The sequence below is a fragment of the Trachemys scripta genome, chromosome 1, assembly GCF_013100865.1.
Source record: "Trachemys scripta elegans isolate TJP31775 chromosome 1, CAS_Tse_1.0, whole genome shotgun sequence".
In the NCBI taxonomy this organism is placed as follows: Eukaryota; Metazoa; Chordata; order Testudines; family Emydidae; genus Trachemys; species Trachemys scripta.
Window position 1 is genome coordinate 125084089 of NC_048298.1, and position 18413 is coordinate 125102501.

At 41.8% G+C, this 18413-nt stretch overlaps 1 protein-coding gene across 1 annotated transcript in view; it reads right to left on the minus strand.

Annotated features, from left to right (window-relative positions):
• LRP6 (LDL receptor related protein 6) overlaps positions 1–18108 on the minus strand; it is a 202185-nt gene extending 184077 nt beyond the window's left edge. Inside the window, exons 1-2 of the mRNA XM_034784364.1 lie at positions 17837–18108; positions 5321–5714 (exon numbers count right to left, since the gene is read on the minus strand). Of these exons, the coding sequence (XP_034640255.1) occupies positions 5321–5714; positions 17837–17891 (449 nt within the window). The 5' untranslated portion in view covers positions 17892–18108. The remainder of the gene's footprint in view (positions 1–5320; positions 5715–17836) is intronic.
• Between the last annotated feature and the right edge of the window lie 305 nt (positions 18109–18413).

Genomic DNA, 18413 nt, shown 5'->3' on the forward strand with positions numbered 1-18413 from the left:
AATAAAGAGGAACACATGGCATAACTGGAGAAGTATCATATGCAAATTGGAGCATGAGAAAAATCACTCCCTTTCTTCAGAGGAGGTTTAAACTTAAGAGCTTCCCCCAACACATTACATCTAGAAATCAACCTACATTGTCACGAAAAACAGTATATTATTACTCTTTGTACTCTGTTACCCATTAATTGAAAAATCTTTACAATGTGAACTGATTACATAGTTTTACTTAAGAGTTTATTCACTAGCAATTATTTTAACTCTAGAGTTAGTTGAATTAAAAAAATACCCCTGAAATGTAAGACATTAGTCCAGGGGACTCAAACTCAAATGACCACGAGGGCCGCATGAGGACTAGTGCATTGGCCCGAGGGCCACATCACTGACACCCACCCCTTGCTACCCCCGGCCCAGCCCTCACTCCACCCCTTCCATGAGGCCCCGCCCCTGTCCCGCCTCTTCCTGCCCCTTCCCTGCCCCCATTCCAACCTCTTCCCCAAAGTCCTCACCCCAACTCTGCCCCCTCCCTGCCCCCAGGGGGTGCAGGAGGGGTGTGGGGTGTGATGGGGGCTCAGGGCAGGGAGTTGGGGTGCAGGTGGTGTGCAGCATATGGCAGGGGGCTCAGGGCAGGGAACTGGGGTGCAGGAGTGGTGAGGGGTGCAGCAGGGGGTTGGGGTTCAGGGTGCAGCAGGGGGCTCCAGACAAGGAGCTGGGGTGCGGGAGGGTGTGGGATGTGGCAGGGGGCTCTGGACAGGGAGCTGGGGTGCAGGAAGGGTACGGTGTGCGATTGGGGGCTCAGGGCAGGGAGTTGAGGTGCAGGAGGTGTGCAGCATATGGCGGGGGCTCAGGGCAGGGAATTGGGGTGTGGGGTGCAGGAGGGGTGAGGGGTGCAGCAGGGGGTTGGGGTTCAGGGTGCAGCAGGGGGCTCCGGACAGGGGGCTGGGGTGCAGGAGGGGTGCGGGGTGTGATGGGGGCTCAGGGCAGAGAATTGAGGTGTGGGGTGCAGCAGGGGGCTCCGGACAGGGGGCTGGGGTGCAGGAGGGGTGCGGGGTGTGATGGGGGCTCAGGGCAGGGAATTGAGGTGTGGGGGGCGGCAGGGGGCTCAGGGCAGGGAGTTGGGGTGCGGGCTCCGGCCCGGTACCGCTTACCTAGAGCGGCTCCAGGGTGGCAGCACCACGCACCGTGGCCAGGGTAGGCTCCCTGCTTGCCTACCCTGGCCCCGCTCCGCTCTGCTCCGCTCCAGGAAGCAACCGGAGTCCCCGGGGGGGACGGCGCCATGTGCTACTCTTGCTCCTCCAGGTACCTCCCCCCAAGCTCCCATTGGCCGCAGTTCCCCGTTCCCGGCCAATGGGAGCTGCGGGGGGCAGTGCCTGGAAGCGAGAGCACGGAGCCCTCTACTCCCCCCCCACCCCCACCCCCCGCAGCCTGGGGCTGCAGGGACATAGTTCCAGCCGCTTCAGGGAGCAGTGCGGGGCTCACGGCATCATGGGGTAGGCAGAGGGGCGGGGGGGCGCACGGGCAGGGGGAGCTTGTTTGAGACCCCTGCATTAGTCAGAGCTTCCAGAGGACACAAAGTTCCTTTTCACCTCACAGTATACCTAGAAGCGAGAAAAGCTAGCTGGTCTTGGTAACACTTTTCTTGAGACTATATGACCAACTTTGTGGTGTTGATTTTTTTGTTATAAAACTAAAAAAAATTTGTCTACACTGAAACATTTTTATACATTATCATCAACTGCACCGCTATTAAGAACAGCTTAAGTTTTAATGCAGGTCAGACAAAATACACAGTTCCAGAAAGGTAGATTGGGACTTGGTCAAATATAATTTTTTGAAACAGTATTGAAAACTCCCACTGATTTCAAATTACTAGAATATCCCTTTCCCCTCCCTCCAAACCACACATACAGTTTATTCCACTGCCAGAAAGATGAAAAATAACTGTCAAATAATAAATTGCAGCATGTGAAATGAAAACTAGGGCAATTGGGGGTAGGGGAGATTTGTTTTGAGAACCGTAGTTCAAAAACTCAAAAATCCTATTACAATTTAACTTCTATTAAATGGGGCACTGCCAAGAAGTCATGATGCAACAGCTAAATGCAATTTAATTGCTTTAACTGCACACAAACATTCAATTTAGTCCTTTTTTGCCTTTTTTTTTTTAAATATATAAACACCTTTCACTACCTAATTCAGCTTGACCAGAAAGCCAGAATGGTCAATATCACTTTTCTGTTCCCAAGGTATTAACAAGAAGGTTCGCAACACTGCCAGAGAAATTAAAAAAAAAAAAAAAGATTTTGCTAAAATCAGAAACTTGTTATATGTGCCACTTTATATTAGATGGATTTATTAATGTTACGAAAAGGGTTATTATGCATTAACTGATTTTTTCATTAAGCCCTATGTAATTGCCAAGACATTTCTTTTTAAATTGCAAACATTTACAGATTATTTAATTTGGAGTGAGAAACAGCTGTGTATAAAAAGAGCCACAGGCTGGGATTCCAAGGCGAAGAGACTGCTTTGTTTTTCAAGTTCTAGATTTTACTGTTAGGCTGCTGTTCTTAGTCCTCTTCGCTGCTGATTCCACACACCAGCTGATGGACACAAAGATAAAACTCCCAGACAGCACACTGGTACTTCTATCTATGCAGTAATACATTAATAAATGCTACTGAAACAGAAGATAGTTTTCATACTTTCTATATTCCCATCCCTGTGCTGATGCCACTCATCCTTAATGCTCACGAGAAGTTTTGACATATGATCAGTTTGCAAAAATGGCATCTCTCCAACAGATTTTAAAGAATAAAATTACTGCTAGCATTTTTCAGATTTTTAGACTGATCAATCTCTGCAAAATATTAAATAAATCACCATGAAACATGTCCTTTATTTCACAACTTACAACTTAGTTACTAGTATATCAATAAATCTCACCAGGAACAGTTTTATTGGAGAGTCAGAAGAGAGAATATTCCTTTATATTTAAAACTCAGTCTTTGAAAGGGTTCTTGTCTTGAACTTGTACTGACAAGAACTGTAGTAAGATTTGGAAATGTTTTCTTGCCTTTCAATTACGTGAAGATTTAAATTAAAAATGGAAAGATTGCGATCAGAGAATAAACTATTAATTAGGCCCTTAGGAGTCAGACTTTCGGAAAGGTTATGGAAAGCACTTCTGCCCATCTATAGTGGACTTATCCTGATATTGCTTATTTTTGGTCTAATGGACCCCCGCAAAAAGTGTATCTTTGGCTCCTTCAATTTTTCTTTTTACAGTTCTACTCTCAAGTAAACCTTGTGACAAATAATCTACGTACTCATCCAATTCTAGCCACCAAGAAAGTTATCGTGCATACTTTGCAAGAGGCATACATATTGTCCGAGCCCAAATTGCTTGCTAAAGTTTGGTTTCTATTACTTGGACAAAATTTCCCTTCCATTGCAAAACAAATTGCTAAACTTGATTGCCACACAGACACTATCTTTGACTAGGTCAACAGAAACCACACTAACCTTGACAAGCCACAAAAGCTTCCTAATTCTGTTTTTATAAAAATTTCATTCCTGATGTTCTGCATATGAATTCTAACTATTTTTATAAAGAAAACACTAACGTGATGTAGTGCAACCAACTGCTGGCAAACCTATCCCAAACATATTTGCCTTATTTTTCCCCTTCTCTTTTTTGGGTGGACTTTATATTTTTATTTGCTTCCTTCAGTATTTTTATTGTTTTAGGGTGCAGATAACTGGTGTATTAAATTTATATTTCAGTGTCAGAGTTTAAAAACTTTCAAAGCAATCAGTGGGCAGGAAGGAAAACTCCATCTTCTTTTTGCTGTTTACAACTGTGTCCATTTTTTTCGAAACCTGTTGATATATGCATGCATGGAATGTGGAGAAAGTACTTTTATTATATCTTGTCCATAAGCCTCTCAAAATTATATGGGGAAAGAACTTTAAAAAAATTACAATTTAATCGATGAAGTTTAGTAATTAAATATGACAGCACATTTTACTATATAGATTCCTATACTTGAAAACCAAACTATGCCGTCAAATAAACTAAAAATGAGATTGCTTCTCTTTAAATTGTAGTATGGCTATAAGAACAAATTCAAAAACCAGCAACCAAAGCATCCAAAATTCTACCCAACAATACCCCCAAACATCTAAAATTGAGAAAGGTGCAGCAGAGACCTTTTCATAAAAGCACCCACTCTGTCGGTCTTCTTAATATTGCAGATACAGATCAACTTTCTTGCTCAGATAAAAAAATAAACACTTTTTCAAATTTGTAAGCTACTCTGCATAATAGACCCTATTCAATTTTTAAGAAAATGAATGTTGGGTTAAGTAGGCCACTAGCTTATTGCACCAGTCTTTCACTTCTGGAGACCATCAGGTTTTAGAAAGATCACCACAAAGCAACCACGCATTTCGTGGACTCATCCTAAATTTCAGTGGACATTCATCTACATCACAAAACTACCATTGAATTTAGCATGCTTGATGGCCACCATTTAGGAGAGGCCCTCAAAAGGGAATAAACAGAGAGTACTGCAAGTCATGACTAAGGTCCACTACCAGACCTTGAGATGGGAGTTAAGAAGAAGAAAGCTTATAGTATGCCTAGCCTTAGCCAGTTCTACTGCATCACTGTTTTTATTACAACAGAATTTCCCAACAGCACTAGGGTCAGATGTTTGCAATAAATGTATTTTCTAACTGAGTGCTGAAACCTCTCTCTCAACATTGTAATAAGTGAGAAAAACCAAAAATAATAATGTTACCACTATATTGTAACAAAAATGCTGAATAACTTTTTTTTTTTTGTCTTTGCTCAGACTACAGCAGCAATGCAGTATATTACAGCTCCATAGGCAGGTGTTGCCTTTACAAACAGACATCATCTGTTATCACATGTTAATCAGAACCAAATGAATTATCATCCTCTGCACTGCTACTAGAACAACAAGAATAGTTTCTTCTCACATATTTGCTTGCACATCTGATGTTTTTAAACAGAGACAGTTTGTTGTTTAGACAGCAAGCCACCTACACATACACAAAAATAATCAGCAATATTGCAGATTATTATTTTCACATCTCACAGTAAGTGCAAGAAAAACAAGACCACCATCTGGTATGCAAACTGGCTTAGGACAGTACTATATTTAAAGGTCACAGCATAACTGGGACTATTCAGATCTCTTTAATAAGCACGCTGAATTTCAATAATTAATGACCAAGACATGCCAAAGATTTAAAAAAAAACAAACAAACAAACAAACAACCAAAGACTTACCCTCTTGCAGGATCTAAGGCTATTGCTCTGGGCTGATCCAATTCTTGCCAAAATAAAACTTTTCTCAAAGATCCGTCTAAATTGGAAACTTCAATCCGATTTGTTTCAGAATCCGTCCAGTATAGTTTCTCTCCCAGCCAATCGCATGCCAACCCGTCAGGTGACAAAAGCCCAGAAATGACCACATTCTGTACACTCCCAGTTTTGTTAAATTCTGTTCGCTTAATGGCTTCTTCGCTTACATCACTCCAGTATATCAACCCCCGGACAAACACAAAGTCCACTGCGGCTGCATCTTCCAAACCACCCACTACAACTGTAGCGTTCTCTTTCCCATTTGCAGCATCCACCAATCGCAGATCACGTCGGTTTGCATACAGCAGCAGCGGTGCAGCTTTAGGTGGGGGGGAAAAATGACATACATTAATGTAAGTCAGGCTATTACAATTTAAGGCATTAGTAGTTTCACAGACATGGTATAAAAGGGCTAATTCAATGACTCCAGAAAAGGCAGCCTTTGGAAGTTAACTAGATAATCCGAAGTCACAGTTTCAAATCTCAGCAAGATCCTCTCAGCTCTTTCAAAGGAGATAAATTACTAACATGCCGCTCACTATCCTACGGTGTGTGTAGTTCAGATAAGATGTTCAAAAAAGAAAACAGGTCTCAATACATTCATTGAAGATCACATGGACACCTTTTCCTAGGAGAGTAGTGTTCAAACAGTATCTGAAGGGGAAACTGAGGCCAGTGTGCTGTGCACCATTTGCTCACTTGCTGCTGCCCTCCAATCTAAAGTAGGCTCCTTTTTAACAGTGTTGCACGTACACGCTCTGAAGCAGCTTGGAATGAAAGACATTATATAAAATGTTAATTAGTACTAAAGCAAGGGGAAAAAGCAGAGCTACAAAAACTGTGTGAAGTCTTCTTTCAAACTGAGGCCCATCATGCCGTGTTTAGTTATCTGATCAAATGTCTTTTTTTTTTTTGCATCCTAGTTTGCCTACCACATACTTGTTTCTGTACAGTCAGTATAACTTTCATATGTAACCCACGAATAAAACTACTGAAAGGCAGTAACCAAGAAAAGAGATGTTTTAAATGTAACATATCCATTTAATTATACTCAACCACCAGTATCACACAGCATCACGAACATTCTAGCAACATTTGTACTGAAATGGAAGTTAGTAAGAACAGGTTTTTAAAACAGAGAAACATCACAAACGAAATCCCCTTTTAAACTGCTATCACAAAATGCAACTAGCCTTCTCTATGGTTGCTCAGGTACTGTTGTGATGAAGGCACATAAAATACCTAGCTAGACACCAAGGTTGGCCCTCTAAACATATTCATATACATGCCATTATAACACTGCTATCAACTTAACAAAAATCTGTAGACTTACCTATAGCTGTAAGTTCCCTCTACAGGCTAAAGAAACCTGTTAGGTCACCAGAGAGAGGCCTGCATTTATGGAGTCAAAAATTGCACATGGTTTGATGACGGCCATTGCGTCTGTATAGGTCTGCAGATTCTTACAAAGATAGCACTTTTGTTTCCAGAAAAGAGACAGTTCTTATATAAAAGGCTTACACTGAGACTAGAAATCCAAGTGCCTGTTAAATTGATCTACACTTTAAAATGTCACCTCAGAAGTTAAGCTTTCTCAAGACTATTCATTGCATTTGTACCATACCATGTCCTTCAGAAACTCATACGTGGAGGGGGGGTTAAGGGGATAGACTGGAAAATAAATTTTTTATTCTGTGTCAGGAACTGTATTTAAGTGTTCCAAAAAAAAAATTAAATCAAATTTAAACTGTTAATTTTGTTTAGGTTCATTTTACAAACCCTGCATAAAAATTTCCCTCACACCCAGTCATTTAGAGCTCTGCATAATATTGAATGTTTTTTTCTAACAAAGTCAGATTTCAAACTTAACATCTTTATCTACCCACATTATTGATTTACAGCAAAATATTTAGTGCAGGCATAGTACATCTATGTAAGTAGAGGAGGCATTTTTACAGAAAGAGAGGGGAATCCCATTTTAAGTAACAAATTTGTTACCTTATCTTTCTACCTTCCTTCCTCTCCCCCGCAAAAAAAAGTCTAAAAAAATTAATGATTTAAAAGAGGGTTTCCCAAACTTTAGATCTAAAGTTGTTTAGACAGGTCACAAGAAGTCACATACAAAAAAAAAGGGGGGGAGGGAGGGCCCACATTATCCAAAACCATTATTCAACACTCTGAAAATGATAAATGGGAATGAACAAAATAATTGTGTGTTCCTGTATGATTACCATGCTACCGTAAACTGAGAAATTCAGCAAGTGGTACAGTGCAGTATATAAGTGCATACAGCAGAGTGACAGAACCGTTTCTAATAAGACAATATGCCCCGCGTTTGAATAAGGCAAATCCAGGCACAAACAAGTACAAGTTCCATTATTATGTACAACACGAAGTGAGAGTACCCAGGCACACAGCATGCACTGAATTGGAACACCAGGCATGTCAAGGGTAATCACGAAGGCACTGCTGAGTCTAACAGAACTGTATTGCATAGGTTGTTCATTCTTTGGGGGAGCTCAGTTCTGGCTGAGGAATGATTCTGAAAGATGTCCTTTTCGCAAAGTCATTCAAGTTATCTGAATTACACTTCAGAATGAAATCTGACTACAAGCATGACACACAGTTTTACATAGACTGATTCAAAACCACAACTTGTAGTGCATTCTGTAGGGCTGGCTGGTGAGAGTATTAAACCTTCCAAGTTGTTGTGACATTTAGAAACCAGGCATCCATCAGCGAACAATAAATCTGAGGATTTCTTTTCCCTGAGAAAACTTGAAACTTTGAAGACGTCAACAAGACCTGATCACTCAAACTGGCAGCATCAATAGGAAATGTCCTTTAAGCATCTTATTGGGTACCCATTTGAATTAGATAGCAGTAGAAAGGGAAAACTTGCAAAAAAATTCATCTTTCCCTGTGTAACTGACATGGGGTTTGTTTGGTTCTTTTAGGGACATAGGATCTGAAGAAGCTATCACACTGAAAAGCATGCCTTTAATAAAGCACAGAAGAGTGTTGTTTGAATAGAGACATGGCTGAAGATGTCCAAGAGGAACTGCTTTCAGAACACAGAAATAGCAGCAACTACTTAACAATTCAACTTGATGAGTCAGCCGGTGTATGTGCGTGCATGTATGCATGCTTTGATTATTTGCAAGTTACGTTTCTGATAGCTAAAGCAAGCGTTCAATATAACTAATGTGCAAAAACAATGTGTGTGATAGTACAGCCAGTTTTGCAATCTGCCTGTCTGGAGCCATTCAATGATTGGTAAGAATAATGGTCCGATCACATCAATGCAAATCATTACACCTACCGCCTTATGGCTTCCCTGTTTCCTACTCAAGCTTTTTGCCAGCAAGGAAGTTACTGAAAACCCACACCTAATCCTTCATGAAGCTGTAAAAGCAATGCATTTAATTAAAGGCCCGCCAATGAATTTGTGCTTCTGTACACTGCTCTGTGATGATATGGGTTTCCCTTACCATTAACTCCTCTTTCATACTGACATGAAGGGGGAAAATGCTTACAAGGTTTGAATCATGAACAAAACTGCAAGTTTCCCTCAATTTTTAGCAGAGGCTTTCAATGACTTATCCTGGCATGCTTAGCCTAAATGCTAAGGGTGGACACATTAGAAAACTTTACAGTTTGTCTTCACAAGTACAAAGTGGTTTCCTCTTCTTTCAGATTTTGAAGGACACTGTCAGGAGCTATAAATTCAGAAGTTAGCATGTACAACCCAGCTGTTCAGCTATTCTCCTAATGGCCCCCCAGAAGAGAAAGATGTCATTGACTTGACAGCATAGATTGGACCACTGCAAGACAAACTGAGAGGGACAAGACTGCAACTGACTTTTGCTGAAAGAGAAAATACAGAGCTTTCGTAACATCACATTGTCATCCCCACTTCTCTGCAACTCAGCATTTTATTCAATAGTAATGAAAAAAAAGTATCAAATCATCCAATGATCCAAAGTTACTTCATTTCAGTATCCTTCCCAGTTAAAAGGTGCTGTGCACTAAGTTTGCCAGCTCATCCACCATACTGAATGGTGCGAATTTAAATGTTGGGCTTCTTTTGCTACTGAAATTCATTTTCACAGTATCACAATTCTTAATTTTTGTACAGTTACATATTTTCTGTGCAACACAGGAGAATCATCTTTGACCACTTGCTGAAGCACGGACCAGAGACTGGCATGTAGATTAACAAAACACTGCCAAAATAAAATGTACATTTTAAATGTACAAGTTTAAAATTAGCTTTCGGTAAATCAAAACTGTACATTACCAATCCAAAGTTTACATTTCAATGCCTCAAAAGCATTAAATTTGCTATGGCGTTAACTTAGGGAACGGAGTTTCTACTCTAAATGAACAGATACAGGTTTTGGAAGTGGGAAGAGAGGAATCTAACAATTTAACAATTTTGATTACTAGCAGCTTTATTTTATTTTTTTTAAGTTATTGATCAACCAACGTAATGCAGGTCCAACTGTATTTCCAGTGCACACATACAAATCAGTTTACACATCATACGTGACAAAATATGTAAAAAATTAACAGATAAGCAATAATCATAAAAACAATTTTGTAAAACACGTAATTCACATCTGTCTCTTTTCAGATTATCACTACAGTTCAAACCCAGTTTTGAGAAGTTTTAAAAATTACATCTATTTATAAGCTTTGCTGTTTTGCACGGTATACAGTATGATTATTAAGCCTTAGTTAAGTAGCTGCCTTATTATAACATCACTGATTTTCCACATGGACTGAATAAAGTGGATACAAGGCTTCTCAATTAAACTGTGTGCTATTTCTTTATTGAATGTGTTACTTTCTCCATTAATCCATTTTTGCATAAAAGGATTCTTGGATTTCCACAATGAACTAAGAATAATTGTGAGTACAGATTAATTTATTCATTGTTGTTCGATCTACACAGTGAAAGAAGAGAAGCTGAAATTCAGAATAATCATAAGTTTTTGCTACTTTTTACATGCAGTCTGTTTCCAGAATTTGGCCAACAACGGCCAGGATTACAGCAAATACATTACACTCCCTCTAAGTATTTTGAATCTTTGACAATTAAGCACAGCTGGGGAAAAAGTTTGTTGCTGGAAAGCAACCAAAGTATAAGTAAAGATAATAATATGAAGCAAATTCCCCCCCCCCTTTTATTTTTGGCAGCAGGCAATGAGGGGAAGAGGCTAAAGAGGAAAATTGTGTTTCCTTTTATTAATTAACATTTCTATTTGAATAATGGGAAAAATAGTTTGGCTAAGTGACAGAATTATTATTAGCAGAATTATTCATGTAGCTAGTTGATTAAGACTGTAGATTTCCCTTCTTTCCTCTCTCAGAGATGATTAATTTTCAAATTTGACACACAGTGCTTACACGTGGCCCTCATAAACAGAATTAAAACGATATCATCATTTCTGTTACACTGATTTCATTGTAATACAGAGTAATTCTATTTGGGTAATATAACCCCATAACAAACAAAAAAATCTTTGCTGATGTAGCCATTTTCCATACCCACATATATAAAAAGCATTCATTATTAGTGCATCAGAAGCCACTGAATATTCTATCTTTAAAATAAAATAAAATAATAATAATAATAATCTATGTTAAAACTTTGGGGACTTATCCCAAAATTAATACAGTAAGTTTAACTAAAATAATGTTAATAACTAAACTACAGTTTAAATGGGATAATCCCAAATGCATATTATTAATCCAGTTGGGAAAAAAATGATACAGTATTCACATTCTACCCTCAGATTTGTAGATTTGACTCCATTTCAAAGTTGCTTAGGGGTCCTGCAACTGACTTGAAATGCACGAGCTTATATTTTAAACAGTAGCTAATTAATCACCCTAAAAAGAAACAAACAACTTTAGTAAGCAAAACACACAAGGACATAATGGCAAGGAGAAAATAATTATTACAAGCTAATTTCTAATGCAAATACCACCATTTTAGTCAAACTGAGCTCTGCCCATTTGGAGCAAACAGCTAATCTTCTCACACTGTGAATTCCTTTCCATAAATATTTATAAACTACAAGAACATTTGGACAGTTAAATTAAGTCTTTATTAGTGTGTTAATTTGCCTGCCAAGTATAAATAGATTTTTCCTATTTAATTTTTAGGGCGGTCATCACCCAGCATTTATAGAATTGTAGATGCAATGTTTTCCCCTCCCAACACCTGGAAAATTGTGCTTTTACAGAACTATGCTGTATCTTTATTTACACTGGCAAATGATTATGCAACTCTGGTTAAACTGACCAATATGTGGAATAGGTTGTGTAAATACTGGTAGTTATTTAAGAGGAGAACAAATACTCTTCACCCAAATCAACTATTAGTAATAACCAGGTAAAGAACAGAGACAATCCCAAAAGGGCTTGTTTACAGTTGGCTCAAAAGAATAATAAATAACCATCACATGCCACAACTGGACCATGCCACACTTGTATGTGGAACACGAGGGTTTGTACAACAGCCATCCAAGGTGCTTGTCTACACTGGCACTTTACAGCGCTGCAACTTTCTCGCTCAGGGGTGTGAAAAGACACCCCCCTGAGCGCAGCAAGTTTCAGCGCTGTAGAGTTCCAGTGTAGACAGTGCACCAGCGCTGGTTGTTGCGCCCCTCATGGAAGTGGGTTTTTTAGAGCGCTGGGAGAGCTATAGCAGCGCTTTAACATTGCCAGTGAAGAAGTGCCCTAAGTCAATGGCTGGGACAAGTGGCTTAGCTGGGCTTTAGATGAACAAGTGTAGTCTGCCTGATGTGAACAGGAAGCCATAGCATTCCTTCATTTCACAGTAAGCACCCTGCATCAGGCATCCATGGGGTAAACATCTGTGGTTACAGGAAATCCCTTACCTGTATTTTTATTTGCAGCAATAGCTTGGGTGACCACATAGCTAGTGTGAAAAATCAGGACGGGGTGGGGGGGTAATAGGCACCTATATAATGCAGAGCCCCGAATATCAGTTGTGTCCGTCCCTATAAAATCAGGACATCTGGTCATCCTAGCAATAGCTGGGTCTTAAAGCATGTCCCTGATGCGCTACCTCACAGAAACGGATGGTAGCATAGAATTTAGCAAGTTATCCGCAGTTTACAAGAGCAGTATTTGTGGAATCCTTCAAGCTGGCCCAAGGTCGATGAGGGCCCCCTGCTGGGACCGAGAACTACCAGTCTGTTCAGGTGCAGTACATCCCTGTACATGAAGGTATCAATTTGCCAAACTGGGAGTGGTCCTGTACAAGAAGGCCAGGGATAACAGCTGAATTTCTGGTGCCACTCCAAAATCATCTCTCCCATGTATGAGAAACTGGACTCTCTTGGAGAACAACTCACCAGCAAGCCAACCCACATAATTAACATTTGCCAGGAAGCTAATGAGGATGAATATGCTGGGGACAAAGAGGACAGTGTTGAAGTCTGAAGACTGTCTGCCAGAGAAAAGGGATGGTGACAGATCAGGAGATGAGTGTCTGTGTGTGTGTGTCTCTCTCTCTCTCATATGCACACAGAATGTGCTATGCACTACTTGACTTCAAATCAACAAGTAAATATAGCAGTGAGTGCACTGAGGTGGATTGCTTGAAGTGGGCACATACGGGATGCAATATTACCAGAAGGGTGGAAATACTTGTCAAAAAGGGTGGAAATTCTCTGATTCCCAGAAGCACGTGAGTAGAACTCAAACACAGGAACCATTCCTGAGCTGCTATCTTCTAGCTGAAAAATTTGCACAACTGCAATAAAACCCCCAGCCCAACCTGCTATCCCTGCAGTCAGATTGTCACTTCCAGCTAAAACTTAACAAGTGAAGAGCAGAGATCACTTACTGAGATGTAGGAGAGGAGGGAAACCTGAAAATTATTAATGTCACTCTGAACAATATTTCTGTAAGATATTATGATTACAATAAGTTCTTCAGTTGAATAGTTTTACAGTAACAGGGGAATACAAGTACTGTATCACCTTCATGAACCACTGACAAAGTAAATTACAACTTTATTCCCCCCCCCCAAAAAATACCAGCAAACTCCATCATATTTGAACACACTTTGCCATAATGCTACTTTATCTTTGCTCCCAGTCACATTAAACTCTGCCACGGGTTCTATAATCACCTTCCTAATACTTTATTTAAAAAAATCTTTCAGTGATGATTTGATGAGGGTGAGGGATACAACTGTGGAAATTACTGTATTAATGATGGCATTTGCCAAAACTTAGATCATGCTGGTTTCAAAAAGCTCTCAGCTGAAATATGGCAATGACAAAGGCAAACCAAATGGAAAATATGGCATGAACAATGCCAGACTGATCTCTAAGGAATGATACAGAACCAATCAAAAATGGGCTATCTTTTGTACATACTGGATTGAGGGACGGGGGGAATGTATTGTGATAACTTGGGGGACGATCCTCTACGGTCTGATCTCCAACACTGGGGCTCCGGGTCTCAAGAAACCCTTTATCTGAAGACTCCATGAAGCTCCCACTGGAACTCCTTTATGCTGCTATAAGACCCCACCTAGTTGTTTCAGAACATTACAGGGTATAGTATGCCTCTTCCCCGCCCCCCTCCCTCTGCTCTCAGCATGCTGTCTGAGCAGCACCCTTAGGCCTAGTCTTCACTTACCGGCTGGTCCGGCGGCACGCCATAGATGTTCTGGGATCGATCCCGGAAGTGCTCACAGTCGGCGCCGGTACTCCAGCTCGCCGAGAGGAGTACGCGGCGTCGACGGGGGGAGACTTCCTGCCGCGTCTGGACCGCGGTAAGTTCGGACTAAGGTACTTCGAATTCAGCTACGTTATTAACGTAGCTGAATTTGCGTACCTTAGTCCGAAGTCCGGACTAAGTGGGGACCAGGCCTGAGTCTCTACTAGCCCAAGAAGCCTGGAACCTGCTAGCCTTTCTAAATTAAAAACAAGAGTCTTTACACGATGGTACCACTGGACAATTTTTTTTTAAAACAAGTCTTTTGAGCACATTAGGAGTTTGTCAAAATACCAATTACCCAACAGGCATTTCCATTCCTTCAAGAACTGATTCTAAATACAGGACAGCTAAACGTCTGTCCAACACAACATCATAATAAATTTCCATAAATATAATTTATAAGCTTCCTGGTCAATCAATTCTTGATGCACTCCTTGCATGAGCAGGGTTGAAAAAAAGAGTAACTCTCTTACTTATCAGTAAAAACAATGAGGAGTCCTTGTGGTACCTTAGAGACTAACGAATTTATTTGGGCATAAGCTTTCATGGGCTAGAACCCACTTCATCAGATGCAATTAGGAAGTTTTCCCCCAGAAGGGAAGAAGAGGCAAGTCATCTGTTCCTGCAGAATCTAACCTGTTCTTCTGTAAAAGAGAAGCTAAGTTTTAGAACTTATGACTGATGTAACTTTGCAAATGTAAACCTGTGTGGTGTCATTTTCCTTAGTTAACAGACAGACCTATTGCCCACCGCTCCCAAGCAGCAGCAGAGCCTCTAACAAGATTCTGATCAGTTTCACTGCTACTATTAAAAATACTGTGGGCAATAGTGAAGCTGACATGAATCAGGTCAACCTCACTCCTCTGTGCCCTGGAGAAGGCTCCAAGCAGCAGCAACAGCAGGCATTGTTGATGTTCAGAAAAGAGGAAGCCCCAATCCCAAAAATAAACCAGAAGCTGGAGGAGGTGTACATTAGCAGTGACAGGTTCTGGGACAGGGATAGGGGTCTGCTCTCCCCCACGCCCTTCTAGCATCAGAATAGGTCAGAGGCCAACATGAAAGATGGGAGTCTTTTAGCAGGATCCAGGGACATCTTCGCCTTATGAATACCAGCTTGGGGGAGGCACCTACTAGCCAGAGGTTGATACATAATATGTGGGGCCTCTCCAGAGGCATCCCTAAATAATACTCTTAGAAGACAGAATGCTGCAAATTGACATAGCAAAATAAGAATATACTCCAGTTCCATTCCTGTGTCTAAAGGAGGGGCTTCAGTCTCCAGCACTGTCAGCTTGGCACCTTTCACAGCACCAAATTCATGAACCAAGAAGTAAACATATGCACAAAAAACTTCACCCTTACTCGTGTAAAAACATAGTCGTACTTCGGACAATATTCTGTGTGGGCAATGCTTGTCTTTGCCTCATTAAAGGGCTGCTGACACCTCCTAGAAATTGAACATATTCGCTTCAGAACCAATTCTGCTTCCATATCATGTACAGGCTTTATTACAAAAGACATGCATAAAAATACGATCTTTGTTTCTTCCAAGTTCTGCTGCTTATCCCTACCTGAAGTAACAGTTAACTGCGGTGGAAATTACTGTAATGTCACAGATAGAAGATTATGATTTCAGGTGGGAGAAAAACAGCAGGAGCAGATGAACTCTAAAGAAACAAAGATGCTGTTTTGTGAAAAATATACTCCGCAAAATATAAAGAGAAGAGAGAAAAAAAATGACAATCCAGAATGGTTTATAAACTGAATGTCTTTCAAAGTTTCCTACAAAGCATCAGCGGGTCTGTGAAGACTTGCAAAGAATATATAACTAAGAGCTGATTGATTTGGAAAAATGACAGTCATGGTGCCAATATCCCACTGACTTGTATACTCTTGCTCAAATTGCAACTTAAGGGGAAAAAAACAGAAGAATCTCTCATTTAAGGCAACAATTACAGTGCTAGATGAATTTTTATTAAGGAAATGTATGGTTATTAAATAATAAAGTGACTGCTCAAAATACATTATTTCTCCTCCTTGCCTGAAATACAGTTACTTAAAATTTAACTTTACAGCCACAAGTGGGGTATGAAATGTTACGTAGCCCACTTAAATAAGTATACTTACATTTCTCCAACAGGATGCAATATGGCAAACAGATGCATGGAAGGGGAGGGGGGAATCTTTCCTCTTCCAGAGCAGTGAGCAACTGGCTATCAAGCTCTTCCTCCAACCCAAATCCCCTTCCCCCAAGCTCCCATCAAAACAAATTAATGGTTGCAAGCCAATTTTTAAATCAGAATGTGATTGCTTTTTTCTGATGTATCAAAGAATGCCTTCCCTCGTTAACTATGGAAAAGGACAGTGATGTGATGGATATAAACACAGGTCTCTTCCCACCAAAAAAGAAGATTTTAAACAAGTAGAAATGGTTACTATATCAAATGTACAGCATACAAAATCTTCAGCTTTCTTTTTGTTCTCTACAAGATAGGAAATTGAGGGGAGGGGGGAATTAAATGTTATACCTATCTCATAGAACTGGAAGGGACCTTGAAAGGTCATCAAGTCCAGCCCCCTGCCTTCACTAGCAGGACCAAGTACTGTCCCTGACAGTTTTATTTATTTTTTTGCCCCAGGTCCCTAAATGGCCCCCCTCAAGGATTGAACTCATAACCCTGGGTTTAGCAGGCCTAGTGTGTTAAAAACACTGAATGCCATTTGGCAGTTCTTTATTTTCAATCCCTTATTTGAAAAATATATCAATATTCATTCAGTATATATTAGCCAAGTCTATCAACATCCTTTACAATCAGCCCTCTAAAACACAAACTTCTCTCAAGTCCCAGAATGGACCCAATACAGATCAGAAGAGTGTTATTCTTCTTGCCAAAACAACGAGGAGTCCCGGTGGCACCTTAAAGACTAACAGATTTATTTGGGCATAAGCTTTCGTGGGTAAAAACCCCACTTCTTCAGATGCATGGATTCTTTTTGCCAAGTGTGTACTTATTCTGGTGCATATAAAATCCAATGAAACGCCAGATTATTACATACACTTTTTTTCCAGTGAAGTGTACAGGACTTCAATTATCTCTAAACATGGATAGGCGCAGGGGGCGACCAAAACAAAAACAACAACAATCCAACCCACCCAGCCACCACGATGTTTTAATGCTTTGCTCCTTGAAACGCTGCCCAGAGTCTCCTCACCCCTCTGCCTCCCATCCTGGATTACGTGCAACGAGGACTGCAAACCCTGAGCGTTTGTCTCTTTTCTTTTAAGTTTGCAAAAACAAAAATATATAGATATTTTTAACATGACTCCTGATTACGCTGGATAAACAAAAATAACTCCAGCCACCCCCACACAAACATCACGAAGCCCAGAGAATATTTCACCACCAGGTGATTTCCTCTGAAAGCGCCTCTGGGGGTGCACACGACCGTGCAATGCCCCCACCCGCCCCGGCCAGTGCAGGGCTTGCCCGCTGCGCTGCGGGAAGTTAGTTCGGGGAGCAAAGCTGGATACATGGCATTGCAAAGAGCGCTGCTGCCCCTTCCCCTGGGCCCCTCTCCCCCTTCCCGGCGGCCAGGCCTGGCCTCTCCCCCCACCGCGCGGAACATGGCCACGGGCAGCGACCCCCGCAACTTTCCCCCTTCCCCGCTCACCTCGCATCAGGGCGCAGAAACTGCAGAGAAGTAGGCTCCGGAGCACGGGCCCCATCTTCCGTCTCTGCTCGCTCACCGGCGGGGGGGCGGCGGCGGCGGCGCTGGCGGGGGAGAGCAGCAGCAGCTCTGCTGCCAGTTCATACTTCCAGGCGGGGGGGGGAGGGAGCAGCTGCAGGTCCGTCCCCCCCGCTGTCTGGCTCTAGCAGGCGCCTGGCTCCTTTGCACCAGCCGCGCAAACGCTCCCCTCCATACTGCTGCTGCTGCTGCTGCTGCCGCCTCCGTGCAAAGGCGGCTGCAATTCCCCCATCCAACTCCTCTGCCAGCCGCCTCCTCCCGTGCACAGCGGCGCAGGGATACACGCCCCCCCTTCCCTGCTCAGCAGCAGCCTCCTCCTCCTCCCCTCCCCCGGACGGCTCCCTACGCCCCAATGCAGCGCCCTCCTCCGGTGCCTGCGCTCGCACAAAGCCCGCCGCGCCTCCCCGACAAAGGCGGGCGGGGCGAGCCCAAGCCGAGCCAGGCAACGCGGCGGCGGCCGCGGAGGGAGGCAGCGCTTTGCACAGGCACCATCCCCAGAGAG